The 13889-nt window shown below is 56.1% G+C and overlaps 1 protein-coding gene across 1 annotated transcript; it reads left to right on the top strand.

Moving 5' to 3' along the window:
* The first annotated feature begins 18 nt into the window (after window positions 1–18).
* Window positions 19–13020, top strand: LOC121067585 (angiopoietin-related protein 7-like). The gene is made up of 8 exons (XM_040552291.1): window positions 19–96; window positions 250–439; window positions 1031–1525; window positions 5870–6092; window positions 9101–9238; window positions 10586–10802; window positions 11582–11777; window positions 12189–13020. The coding sequence occupies exons 3-8, from the start codon at window positions 1139–1141 to the stop codon at window positions 12333–12335; spliced, it is 1308 nt and encodes a 435-aa protein (XP_040408225.1). The 5' UTR covers window positions 19–96; window positions 250–439; window positions 1031–1138; the 3' UTR covers window positions 12336–13020.
* The last annotated feature ends 869 nt before the right edge of the window (window positions 13021–13889 follow it).

Raw genomic sequence — 13889 nt, 5'->3', positions numbered from 1 at the left:
GATGATTACTCTTCCTTCTTACAAGGAGCAGACAGCATGATGGGGAGAAAGATGAGAACTGCCCGCTTGTCCCCAGAGAAAGGCTTATGGGATCGGGTGGGATGGGGATGGGACGGGACGGGGACAGGAGGGACAGGATGGTGGGGATGGGATGGGATGGGATGGGATGGGGTGGGATGGGGGTGTCTGGGAGCAGGGAGCCGTGCCCTCCTGCCAAGACTCCAGTTTAATCCCTGCTGTGCTGATAAGGTCACGCCGGGACCTGTGCTCCTGCCTGCCGTGCGCCGCCTGGGGCCGGTGGCTCTCGGGGCCCTATTTATAGTGCGGTGAGAGGATCAGGGGGAATCAGCACCCAGCAGCCCCCGACGCTCGCCCCGCTTCCCGCAGACAGTCCCCGCTTGCTGTCTGCTACCAGAGTGCCCAGCCGACCCTTGCCAAGGTACGTGCTGGCACCGTGGGTGCCTGGGCAGCCACGGGTGTCCTCCCACGTCCCCATCCCCATCAGGGTGGGATTGGGATGGCTTTTGGCTGGAAGAAGCCTGGGGAGCAGAGCTGGAGCAGGATGGCACTGTGGGGAGCCCCAGCATTGGGCAGCTCTGGCTGATTTCTCGGGATAAAAGGGACAAAGTCGTGTATTTGTCTTGTCCTGCTATCAGCCAGGTCACCATCCCTCCATCCTCCTTGGACCTGAGCCCACCTGGGACAACCGACCCACAGCCATGGGGAAATTGTGCCAGGCAAGCCCAGGATGGCGGTGGGATGGAGGGCGTGGGATGGAGGTCTGACCCTGCCAGGGGTGTCTTGATGGTCTGGGCTCCCCACGGAGGTGGGCACCATGCCCTCCATGCCTCTATTTATGGCTATGTCTGCCCCCAAACCATACAGAGGTGCATGGGGAGAGCCCCAAATCCACGAGCTCCCCGGGGGGACTGGGGAGGTGGTGGGACCCCTTGGTGGGCAGCGTGGTGGGAGGGCTGCTTGCTCCCCTTTGTCCCCACCAGCTGCATCCTTGCTGTGGGTCCTGTTCCAGGGAGTTCCAGCGCAGTGGGATGTGGGGAAAACCAACGTGGCCCCACACGGGCACAAAGCCCTGCCCGAGGTGACGGAGCCATCCCTGGGGACCGTCCCCGTGCGCCCGATGGAGCCCTGCCCCAGCACCGGCCCTGCCGGGGCACCGTGGATGTCCCTCTTCCTGCTGGCGGTGCTGAGCGTCCCCTCACTGCCAAAATCCCTGCCTGCATCATACGGTGACACCGAAGAGCCCCAGGAGGGCACGGGCCTGATCCAGTGCGGGGAGTACAGCAACCAGGTGCTGCCCAACGGGCGCTGCAGGATCGTGGCCACGCTGCCGCAGGGGGACGAGCAGCGGTGCCCGGACATGTTCCGCTGCACCGACGAGGTGTCCTACTGGCTCCACGAGAACGAGGAGCGCAAGCAGCAGATCCTGGAGCTGCGGGAGCTGATCTCGGAGCTGCAGGAGGAGCTGAGGAACCACCGGCATCGTATCAAAGTCCTGGAGCTGCAGGTAAGGGGCTGCCCTCGGCAGGTCCCCCACCACCCCCGCACGCGGCGCCTGCCGGCTTCCAGCCGCTTGCAGGGAGGGGATGCAGAGGATGATGGCGAAATGCTCAGCATTGTTCTGACCACAGGGGTTTATCCATTAAACCCCTTTTACTGTGCTGGCTCGAGAGCCTTCCAGGGCTGATCTTTCTTATCGTGAGCTGCAAACCCTCTGGTTTTATCCTGCTGTAGTAGGAAGGAGACCATCCCCACCACCTCTGAGCCTGCCTAGGATGGGTTGGGGTCACTGACCCATTACCCACAGCGGGACTAGAGATGAAGCTTTAGGCAGCCAGGGCTGAACCACATCTCAGGTGTCCAAGGCTGAGTCCCCCATGTATAACGCAAGGAAGGGGACGAGCGCTCTGGGAGAAGCGTGGCTCCAAGCTGATCACGGAGGGATGGCTCTGGGCTGCGCTGAAGATTTGGCAGGGCTTCATCTGCCTGGCTGGGGGTGCCCCACGAGCTGCTGGGGGGTGTGCAGAAGAACCAGGGGCAATATCTTGGTGGAGGCTGGAAGCCTGTTGTGTAAATCTCAACAGGAGAGATGGGGCCTGATAGGGTCTGGCCCTGGGAACCCGTGTGACTCATTCGCTGTTTGGCTTCATTTTCCCCTCGCCCATGCTCTTCCCACGGGCTCCGTCTTCGCAAGGCTTCCCCTTCTCAGGCTTCGTGAAGGGTTTTGGGGCTTTGTTTCCATACCTCCCCCCACGAAACCCCCACGTCCACCCCACGCAGGGCAGAAGTCACTGTTCTGCCATAGCCCAGGGATACCCATGGATTGCAGGTCCAGGGGGGAGCCCCAAATCCACGTGGGCATCCTGGCCGCCCACTCTTTGGGACCACGATACCTCCATCATGCAGGGACGTCCCATGCAGACCAAAGCTCCCTCCTGTGCCCACCATCCCAAGGGAGCTGCGTCCCATCGGGCACGTTTGAGCTGTTTGAGCACTGTGACCCCAATGCTGTTGGGTGCCCACTCGTGGACATCTGTGCCGTGGGTGACTTCTTGTGGGCGAGCTGCTGCTGGTGCAAGGGAGCGGGCACATCTCAGGCTCCCCCACCCCGCCGCCTCCCCCAGTCTCCACTTTTCCTCGCCCTCTTTCCCCTCTCACCAGGAAAAGCCGATGGGACAGCTCTTCCATCCTTGGCTTCTTGCATCCATCCCTGGTGACACCTGGTTCCTTAGGGTTGTCTAACCCATGCTTCCCCATTCCCAGCCCCACAGCATGCACCCCTGCTACCTGGAGCTGCAGCTCCTTCACGGAGCTCTCCAGCTTGAAGCCAAGGAGGGAGAGGGACAGCAGTGCGCTAGATATTTTCCGGGCAGTGTTCATGCCCTTAATCCTGTCTTCTTTTCCAAGCTTTGAAACAACCCACATAACATCCTGCCTGTTGTGTAGGGTCCCTGGGGGCTGGGGGAAGGTGGCAATGTTGCTCGGTTGGACCAGGGCACTGACCGTCATACTGCTGGTACATGTCCCACTTATACAGGTCCCTTCCCGTCCTGTCTGCTCTCCCTTTTTGTCTCCCCTCTCACCCACTTGATAATTTCTGTGTCTTTGTGCTTAGTTTATTATCCCTTTCTCTGTTAATTGTTATTATTATTTTTTTTTCACTGAGTAGTCCTTAGCCAGAGAGGGTGGCAGAGGGGATGCTCACTCAGCAAACCCTGGCTGCTGGTGGATGGGGACGCTTCTGGGGCAGCAGCTGGGGGGGGGGGGATTTCCCCTACACACCGCAGTGCCTTCCATGTAATGGTTTCTGTGGGACCCAGTTGGTCTTGTAGGGATCGTAGAGAGCATCCCTCTCGTAGAGAGCCGTGAATGCAGTGACACAGACACTGCTCCTGGAGGAAGGGGTGAGTTGGGAGAACTCATTTCTCCTCTATGGGATCCCCGGTGAGCAGCAGGGAAGGAGCTGGGGGTGCTGCTGGGCTCCGCACCCTACAAGGATGCACCCAGGGGTCCCGGGGGGGCAGCCAGGTCCCCAACCCTACCCAGGTGTCCCCGAGCAGTTCACACCTTGGGGACAGTGCCAGCAATGCCTGTGCCACCAGGCTACAGCCGCACTCAGAGAGGGGATGTCCCCTGGGACATCTGGGATCCCTTTGGGCCATTTGCAGGGGGTTTCAGCCCTCTGTTGGAAAGGGCCCTGAGCGACTGCATTCGGCTTTGAACCCAGCCTTGTTTTCAGCGGGAAGCTGCGGCAGAGACCTACAGCAATTTCTCAGTTTTGTAAAAAGACTCCGGAATGTAAAGGGGTGGAAGAAGCGCGAAGAGAACAAAGCCTGGAGGGCTCTGCAATGAGCGCAGCCCTCTGTCCAAGCACAGGAGGGGGTAATGGCAAGAAGCGCAGCCGAATGCGGGGTGGGAAACAAGACCTTGCGGCTGAACCAAGGAAGCCAGAAGCAGAAATGGCTGCTGAGCTGGTCCCCTGCACACCCTACAGTCACAGGGACAATTCCACTAGAAGTTTTCCCACTCTGTTGGTCTGGCCACTTCCCAACGCCTGTGCCCAGCCCAGCAGGCTGCTTTTCCCCACCTCCCCTTGCTGCCTCCCCGCCGTGCCCACCATCCAGCCCGGCTAGGGCTCTCCACGACCCTTCCTCCCGCTGAGGCGCTGTTGCTCCTGTAATCCGTCCCCATAAATCAGCCTCCTGCTGCTTTGCCACCAGTGCTTCTCCTGCAGCTCGCTGTCAGCTCATCCACCCGGCACAGACGTCTCCCCGAGCACCCCAGGAGCCTTCCCAAGCGGGCTGGGAGCAGCGGGCTCTGCCAGGTCCCAGCTCCTCCCGGGCTAACGGGGACCCCAAAATGGGGTCAGGGGAGGTGGCCCCTTCTCTGCCTTGTTTCCCTCCCCACCTCCCTTATTCCACGGTGGTTTAGGTGAGCAGCCCTATAAGGCTTGCACGGCCCCGTCACCCACGGAGCAGGACCCCGCTGCGCTCCGATGGAGAAGCTCCCTGACAAACCAGCCCCGGCAGAGCAGGGGGATGCGGCAGGGTCTGCTGATTAAAACCAGCCTGGCTGTGCTGGTTTTAATCAGCAGCAGGGGAAAAAAAGCTGCCGACTGTGGAGGAGGGAGTGATTGTCTGGGAGAGAGCATCACGGGTTTACGCGCAGAGCTGGCGCGTGGGTGCAGGCTGCTGGTGTCGGTCACGGCTCGCGGAGCAGAGCTGATTTACGGGCGAGTCAGAGACTTTGCGGGGCCAATAAGGAGAGCACCACATCGTCGCAGATCCTCGTTCCCAGCCTCGTTCCCCCTGCCTGTCTATCTGCTTGGGATTTGGGGATATGGGCAGGCTCATCCCGTGGTGATCTGGGCTTGTTGGCAGGGCCAGGCCATGCTCAAGTGGCATTGGGAAGGATGCTGTAGAGCTGCCATTAGTTACCGGTGCAGAAAACATCCTCTGGATGCACAAACCCCTTCCCGCAGGAGGAAATCCCCACGCTCAAGCAGCATCGTTGTGGTTTTGAGGGTACCTGGACACCTTGCACGCCTTTAGGGGTGATGCAGGTGGCGAGATAACAATGATATGGGGTCTGGCTTCACCCATACAGCATCCAGTGTGACAGCGTGGGGACATGGGGACATCAGGAGGAAAAGGAGAGGCGGGGGAGAAGCAGCATCCCTCCAGTGCAGGGCCAGGGCCAGGGCCAGGGGTTGTGGGACCCCTGGGGTATGGGGCAGGGGGCTGCACCGGCCAGGGGAGGGAGAGGATTTTCCCCAGGCTGCAGTGGGGTTTTGGAGGGGCTGCTCAAAGCCTGCTCTGCCATCTAACGGGCAGGGAGCTCTGAGCAAGGTGAGCATCTCAGCATCTGGAGCACGTTCGGTGTGTGCTGGTGGGGCTGGGGGTGCCCATCACAGTGTGAGTCCCCCTCCCCTCCCCCCCAGCTCGGGCACATATCCTACATGGGATCAAAGACTGCACATCCTAAATACAGGTGGTAAAAGGGGCTGGGGCCCTGCATCACCGAGGTTGGTACCCGAAGAGCAGGAGGTGGCTCCTGGTGGCACGGGCAGCTCCTTGCAGCAGGGTGCTGAAAGCTTCTGTGGTCCGAGGGGAGAAAGAAGAGTGCTCCAGGAGGAAAAACCCAGCGGTGGTGGTGGGGTTGCTGGATTCACCCTGAGATGTGACAAGTTGGAGGGGTTTGGGGACGAATTCCATCTGCCACTTGGCTCACCTGTGCACGTCCCACCTGTGCCAGGGAACACCACGCAGGTTGTGGGTCCTGCCAGGGTCTGGGGGCTGCAGGGTTCCCCCATACCCCCCCCCCCCCATCCCAAATTTTGCCCTGCCCGCAGCACGAGGAGGTGGCCGGCCCGAACCGCAGCCTGGAGCAGCGCGTGCAGGACCTGGAGCAGCGGTACAGCGAGGCCAGCACCCTGCAGCACATCCAGGCCACGCTGCTCTACGACATGCAGGCGCAGATCAACAACGTCTCCGTGCTGACCGACTGGGTCTGGCGCAACCCCACCTGCCTCGGTCCCGCCGACATGAGGCTGCAGGAGGAGATGCACCGGCCAGGTGATGGGGAGATGCCAGGGGCACCGTGGGGTGGGAAAAAGGCTTTCAATCCCCTTTGCATGCAGCCCGATTTCACCCAAGCCTTCCCGAGGCTCCTCGGAGCAGTAGAATCCTTTGGGGATGTTTTCTGTGCAACCTAGGAGCGGGTCCGGTCCCTTGGTAGCTCCTTTTCCTCACCCTGGATGGTGTGAGACGCTCGCAGGGCTCAGCTTTGGCTTTGACAGCCCCGTTGGCATCGCTCCCACCATTATTCCACCTGCAGTCAGCTGCAGGAGCCTTCCTCCCAGCTCCAGGGACTGTTTCCCCATCATAAAAAAAAATACAAAAAAGAAAAAAAAAAGGAAAAGAAAAAAAAAAGAAAAAAAAAGAAAAAAAAAGAAAAAAGAAGAAAGATAAGACAAAGGAGCAAGAAATAATTTTGTCTCAAAAATTCATAACATGAAATTAGGGCTTTGGTAATACCCTTCAACTCCGAAAAACCAACAATTTTCCATTATTTCTCATACTCTTTAGATTTAATGTATGCATTTAAGTTTTTGCCAGTTTTTTTTTGCTTGATTTCCTTGTTAGTCATTGAAATGTTTTATTCATTTTATTATTTTTTAGCAAACATGGGAACTTCCAATCAAAAAACATGTGGTTTTTTTTTTTTTTTTCTTGCCATTCTGCCCCAGTTTTCTGCCAAAGAATCCCCATTGATGAAAACATTTTGACCAGGGCTTCTCATAGCCGGGATCTGCACAGCTCCACCTGGAGCTGCTGGAATTGCAGCGGGGTTGGCTTTGCAACCTTTTGGGTCTCCGGGGCCTTGGTAAGGGGGTACTGACCCCCGTGCCCAGCCCCATCTCAGAACCCCAAAGCCCCTGGGATGCCTGAGGGCACCCCCAGAACTCGCAGCAGAGGGGCTCCAGCAGCACCGTGGGGGCCTTGGGCTGGGCACTGGGTCCAGGTCTCTCAGTGCTGGGGGTCCAGGACTGGTCCCAGCACTCTGGTGCTGAGCAGAGGGGCAGGATCCCCTGCAGCAAAAGTCCAGGAGGAACATTAGGGAAGGATGAAGAGATGCTTCTCCAGAATGGTCCTCCATCCTGCCGTGCACCTGGTCTTACAGATCCAGCACCTGCCTTCTCCAGAAAGGAGCAGGCTCAATCAGACGGCGCGCACAGGAGCTGCTGATGGCTTTCACCTCCCAGCTTTGATCTGATTTGAGCTGGTGATGCCAGGGGGAAAGGCACATTTTTTTCCCCAGGCCAACTAATGTAAGAATTTTCCAAAAAACTGCATAAAAAAAAAGAGTGCAAAGCTCTTTTGACCATCCATGCTGTAGTGGAGGCAATGCCAACAGCTCTAACCCTACCTGCTGCCTTTGGGACGTGTGTGCTCCTTCCTGAGCACGAGCTTGGATGTGAAGGGGTGCTGGAGCTCACTTCTACACCCATGGCAGCCCGCTCCATAATTTGATGTGACCGGGATGCTGACACCTCTGTCCTGGAGAATCGCAGCCTGGGTGCAGCCGGACGGCACAGCGCTTAGAGCTGTTCCGTGCAGAAGGAACGGGGCTCTGCCTGCTCTCCTGGAGGCTTGCAGGGTCTTCATTGTATCTCCCCAACCTCTGCTGGTTCCTCTGCACCCAGCTGGTTCACCCCTGCACGCTCTCCTGCAGCAGCTGCTTGGTGCCAGCCCCAGAGAATGTCCCCAGCGTCCCCAGTCTGTCCCCAGCGTCCCCAGCCTGTCCCCAGCCTGCAGCCACCACGCTCCCCAGTTGCTGAGCCAGGATGCTGCCACTATTCAACCGTCATTGCCCCCTCCAGACTTATTTTCCCATCCAGAAGGAGCTTTCATCAGCTGCCAATCCTGCAGCCTCTCTTTGCCTCGTGGAAAGGCAGTCTCCTGGGCTTTCTGCTCGTCCCCTCCTGGGCCCCTGCATCTCCCAGTGACACCAGCTTGGTGTCCAGGCCACATGTGCTTCAGGCTGGCCTCGCTGGATGAGTGGAAGGAAGGGGAGCTGCCCATGGGAGCTGCCTTTGTGTCTCTCTTTCTAAAGATGACAATCATCACACCAGGCTGTCGCCATCTGCAGGGAGGCTCTTCTCACAAATGCTTCATTTTGTGTGCCCACACGCACATGAGCTAGATATTTAAGATAATGAGGCAAGCAGTACATGGACTGAGCCAAGCGTGGTCTTTCCACTGCCCTGACTAGGTAGGGTCTCCATTCAGCTCCCCTTGGGCAGTCACCTAGTGCCACCTGAAACACTTGGGAGCATCCAAAGCATCCCCCTAAGCCTGGCAGGTACAGGACAGGACCTACCTGGGACACCTGAGAGCCAGCCAGGATGCTCCTGGGCATCTCAGATGTCTCTGGGCACGTCTGTGCAGAGAACTCAGCCAAGCCCCTTCAGTAGGTGACGGGAGGAGACAGGGAGAGTGGATTTCTCTCCTCTCCCACGTAAAGCCAGGATGAGCTACCCTCTGCAGAAGCCTGTCTCTAAGGACACCAGCCGAGACCGCCTCTGAAGTATAGATAGCTCATGCCAGACAAAATAAATCCTGCCTGGCACATCTTGGTTAGAAGCATCTTTAGAGTCTTCAGAATGGTTTTTATCTCCTTTCCTTGTGAGACAATGCCCACAGCAGCAGTTTGGGAGAAGAAAAAAATCCTTCCTCTCCAAATGCACCAACAGCTGCTGAAGAACTTTCTGGGGTGAAGTGTAACCCAACAGACCTCAGGCCTGGCAAAACGTGTGACATTTCTGTGTTATTGTTATGCTATCACAAAGCCACGTCAGCTGATGACCCTTCCCCAGCCACAGCACCCTAAGTACAGACCCGTGCTAATGAACTTGGTCACTAATGGGCCACTGCACTTGGGCAGGAAGGCAACATAATGCAATGTAGAAGCTCTGAATTCAGGATTTTTGTCAGGCCCTGTGTTACGATGGCATGAAAATAACCCTTACCCTTTTTTCTGTGTTGTGTACCAAATGTTGCATTTCTCTGCTTTCTTGCAGAGATGAAGCACGCCAGGAACTGCCCCATTGACTGTGCTTCTGTTTACTACAACGGGCTCCGACGGTCGGGGGTCTACAGCATCATGCCCTCCATCGGAGGGATGCCTATCGAGGTGCTGTGTGAGATGGACACCGAAGGTACTGCGGGACCTACACGATCTCCCAGGAGAGCTCTGGGTGGGAGATGTGTCCCTGTGAGCTGTGTCCTAGGAGAGCTACGTCTGGGTTACATCACGATCAGTGAGAGCAGCATCTCCGGGGGGAGCTCAGCCTCTCTGCTGGCTAAAGAAGGGGATATTTGGATAAAGAGTCCAAACCAGGCATTATGGCTGGGACCCAGTTGTCTAAACATTTAGGGCTCTTTGAGATCTCACATACCTGAGGTGTTTGCAAAGATCTAGTGGATACCACACAGGGCTTTGGGAAAGAGAAGCCTTTCTGGAGTAGCGGGTGGTGCCTGGAGCATCTCCGGGCAGCCGAGAGCAATCCCTAACTGTAGCTGTGCTGAAGTGAGAGGGGAGAGTCTGCCCAGAGATATTTTGGGGTGTATAAGTGGGAGCAGATGACCACCCAGACCATTGTTGTCTAAACATCCATACACATATCCATCATCCCCAGGCACAGACTTACTAACAAAATCAGTTTGCGACACCCAGAGTTTGGAAGAATGATGCCAGTTGTCAGGGAACCGTGGTGGATTGTCAGCTCTTTGCCCCATGGGTGTGCTCCAGCCGGGCTGGATGTGTCACATTAACACATCCCGAGATGGAGGAAGGGGTTGGCTGCCCACATGCAGGCTTCTCACCTACTGGGGAAGGTTGGCCCAAAGGATCTACAGGTGATGGCAGCTTGTGGACATGAACACTCATTAAGAAACAGGCTATTCAGACAATGTGGTCTGTGTTATGGCATTACTATTATTTGCATGACCGTTGTCACAATCTTGGACACTGCCGGGTGACAGCCTGTACAAACAGCAAATAAAAACATGGCCCCAGTCCCCTCCTCAGTCTTACAGTTTTGGAATAAAATGAGAGAGAGGGATTCAGACAGATGGGAGAGCAGATGGAGACAGTGAGACAATGCTGGAAGAGAGCTCGTGTGCCTCTGTGGTGCTGCGGGAACAGTACATAACAATCTCCAAACTCCAGGATCTCCAGTTCGTTCCAGTCCCAAAACATTTGCCTCCCCCAGACTACCACCGTAGTCATTTAAAACCACCTGAAGGTCTGGAATGAACCCTTGACAGCTGGCAGGAGAACATGGGAGAGGTGGGAGCCCCTTTCCCTGAGCTGCGTTGGGCACCACGTTTGATCCTTGTAAACCAACTCACACCGTGATTTGCCACTTGGTGGGAGAGGGCAGGACAAGGAGACACCTTCCTGAGCTGGAGATGGACCCTCCTAGGTGACACCACACCATGTGATGGTGTGGGGACTCATGGACATTCCCTACAGACTCCCCTTTTCCATTCTCTCCTGGCAGGTGGGGGCTGGACGGTCATCCAGAGACGTCAGGACGGCTCGGTTGACTTCAATCGGACCTGGAACGAGTACAAGGAGGGCTTTGGGGACCTCAGCGGTGAGTTCTGGCTGGGCAACGAGAACATCCACAAGATAACGAGCCAAGGGGATTACTCGCTGCGTATCGACCTGGAGGACTGGAACAACAAGCACAAACATGCCTTCTACCAGGTCTTCAGGTAGGAGCTGGGATGGCCTTTTCTGGTTCTTGGTGTTTTATTATCCGTACCACATCAGCCACATCCTTCCTTAAGCAGGGGTGGCCAGGTCTGTCTAGACTGTCCCAGAAAAACTCCTTCCTTCTCTCTGTTGGAAATGTTTGTGGGTGACCATGGAGTAACCTGTATGGGAGGATGTGCAAGGCAGCACTGCATGTTTGAAGCTTTGGGGCTTAAGGTAGACCCCAAAACTGCTGAAACTACCCGGAAAACAAAATAAAACAAAACAAAACAAAACAAGACAAACAAAAACACACAAAAAAATGTCTCTTGAAAGTGTCTTGGAGCATCTTCTGCCAGCAAACATACTCTGAATGGTCACCCCGATTTTTCCCATCAGATGCCATGTGCAACAGCAGTCACCTTCCACCTTTGCTAGCCCAGGGCAAATTACTAATTATCTCGGTCAAGGTGAAGGACAGGATGCTTGCTCTGTGGAGGAGAGGCAGAACTGTGTAATCAGAGGGTTCGTCTTGCCAAAGCCATCTCAGCCCTTTGTTGTGGTTTTAGAGTCATGGTCTGCCAGGCTCGGACCTATAGCAAGTGCCCTGAGTCATGACAAAAGCATCCCACAGAAGGGAGAAATACATCGACTTTGGCTCTTAGAGGTGATGAATCACGGCGGGGAGCCTGGGCAGAGCAGTCCGATGATTGCTAGGTGCCCACACCAGGAACGCGGTCCCCAAACTGGAGAGGAGGCTCAGACACTCCCTTTTAAATAGTTTTACCTTTGCTGGCAGCATCGAGGACGAGGCCAACTACTACCGCCTGCATGTGGACGGGTTCAGCGGGACGGTGGAGGACTCCTTCGCCTGGTACCACAACAAGAGGAGCTTCAGCACTCCCGACTCGGGGAACATCTGTGCCGAGATCTCCCACGGAGGCTGGTGGTACCACCAGTGCTTCTTCTCCAACCTCAACGGGGTGTACTACAAGGTAAGGGGGGGACAGGGACACAGGTGTGGCACTCAAGGCCTGGGGACAGAGACCATACAAGGCCCGGGGCTGGAAGGGGGCTGTCCTCATGTCCCTGCAATCCTTCCTGGCTTGGCCAGCCTCTGCTCTTGGGGCAAGGCTCAAGGGAGCGCTGGCACCAGGGCAGCCCAGCCCTTTTGGTGCCAGGGATCAGACACAAGTATCAAGCCACCTCTGCATGCTGTAGTTTGGGGCCGTTTGATGGTGACTCATGCGGCCTGAGATGCCATCTCCACTGGGACCATCTGAAATATGTCGAGCTTTACGTGCTCTTCCCACTGCATTGCTGTTAAGCTCTTTGCCGTGGTGTTTGAGCGATCAGTTTTCTGATGACACCTCCATACGTTTCCCATCCTTCTTTCTGCACCGCAGGGCGGCCGATACTCCATTAAAAACCGAAAGATCCTGGGGCCGGATGGCATTGTGTGGTACTCGTGGAAGGACACGGACTACTACTCCCTGAGGAAGGTGGTCATGATGATCCGGCCACGCACCTTCAGGCCCCACCTCTCCCCGTGAAGCAGCCTTGGACCTTCTTCGATTCACCCACTGCTGGGAACAGAAGGCTGGAAATAACTCCTTGGGAGCAAAAACTGAGTCTGGGGATCTCTGACAGACTGAGCCACCGTCCTTCTTGCTGCCTGTGGGCCTCGGAGAGAGCTGAACCACCAGCAGAAGTGTGAAGGCCTTCAGCAGTGTTTGGGTGGTGAAAGCTCTCCTCACGCCGCGGAGGTGGGCCATGAGAAGGGCCTTGCAAAGATGAGCATGGGGCAGTTTTTCACAGCAGTTCTTGGTAGCAGTTCTTGACAGGATTGGGCTTCCCCAAGGCCTGAACCCCAACCTGGGTGCTGGCTTGGACTGGGTGGTGGGACTCAGCACCACGCTGAGGCCGGAGCTTGTGTTGAGGGGAGATGTCGAGCGCTCTGGATGTGAACCCAAGAGTAATTTCAGACCAGCAATCCTGCATGTATTTTCCATATCTCTGGGTTCAGTGTTCACATCGCCGTGTGTATTTAGCACTGGAGGTCCACCACTTTAACCCAGGGATGTCCTGGGGTGGCTGCGAGGTGCTGAGATGGCCCTGGGGAGAGCTGGGAGAGCTGCCCAGACATCATCATGGGCAAAAGAGGAGGAAGCTCTGCAGTGGTCCTCGCTTCTCTGGCAGGGATTGTGTAGTTGCAATAATTATGCTCCAAATAAAAGGATTTAAAAATCAAAATGCTGAAGATTTTCCATTTTCCATTGCGTTTTCACCTCTCAGTCCTTTCTCTGACAAATAACTGATGAATTTTCTATCCACCTTAAAAGCGGTCTGCAGGAATGATAAGATGTGATTTTAAGTCTTCTTTTACTGCCTTGTTCTGGATAAAGAGGACTTGTTGCTTTCCTTTAATTTCTGTAGGGTTTTTACATTTGTAGTTGCAGCTAGAGCCCCTCTTTTTTCTCCCCAGCTTGCCTCCTCACAGGATCAAGAGATGGAGACCACGGCCATGCTGTGGCTGGTGATGAATTTTTAATTAAATTACCTTTTTCCTGCTTCATTTGGGCAGAAGAGTTCAGAGAGGGTTCAGGGAAGGGGAATGGCAGATGTGTTACAGGTTAACAGCAAGGGGAGAAAAATGAGCTCCCCGAGCCTTGCTGGGTCATTGTCCAGGCTCATCGGGAGCTGGGGCCTGGCGAAGGATGATCTGAGCTGCAGGTGGTTATGGATGGGATAACCTGGGATGCTGCACCAGGAGCCCGGACACAGTCAGGTTTTTGGGGTGAGCATCCTGATGCCTCCTGCATTGCGCCTTGCTCCCACCAAACCTCCCTGTGGAGGCTCCTCCAAACAGCCTCCTCCTGGAGGTGTCGGTGCCACAAGCTGTGCCCACACTGCCACCTTCTTAACATCGGTGTCCCCTTTTTCTCCTCCCTTGCCACCCACTGGCTTCTCCCCAGGGCAAGCTGTGCTCTCCTGGCTCTGCTCCCCGTTTCTCTGCCGCCCTCCTCAAAGCTTTTGGGTGTTTTCCAAGACTCCTTGGAGGAAGCTCCCTTGGTCTCTCCCTGTTTCCCTCCTCCCCAGCATAGCAT

The sequence above is a fragment of the Cygnus olor genome, chromosome 3 (assembly GCF_009769625.2).
Source record: "Cygnus olor isolate bCygOlo1 chromosome 3, bCygOlo1.pri.v2, whole genome shotgun sequence".
Taxonomy (NCBI): Eukaryota; Metazoa; Chordata; class Aves; order Anseriformes; family Anatidae; genus Cygnus; species Cygnus olor.
This window is presented reverse-complemented; position numbering and strand designations above follow the sequence as displayed.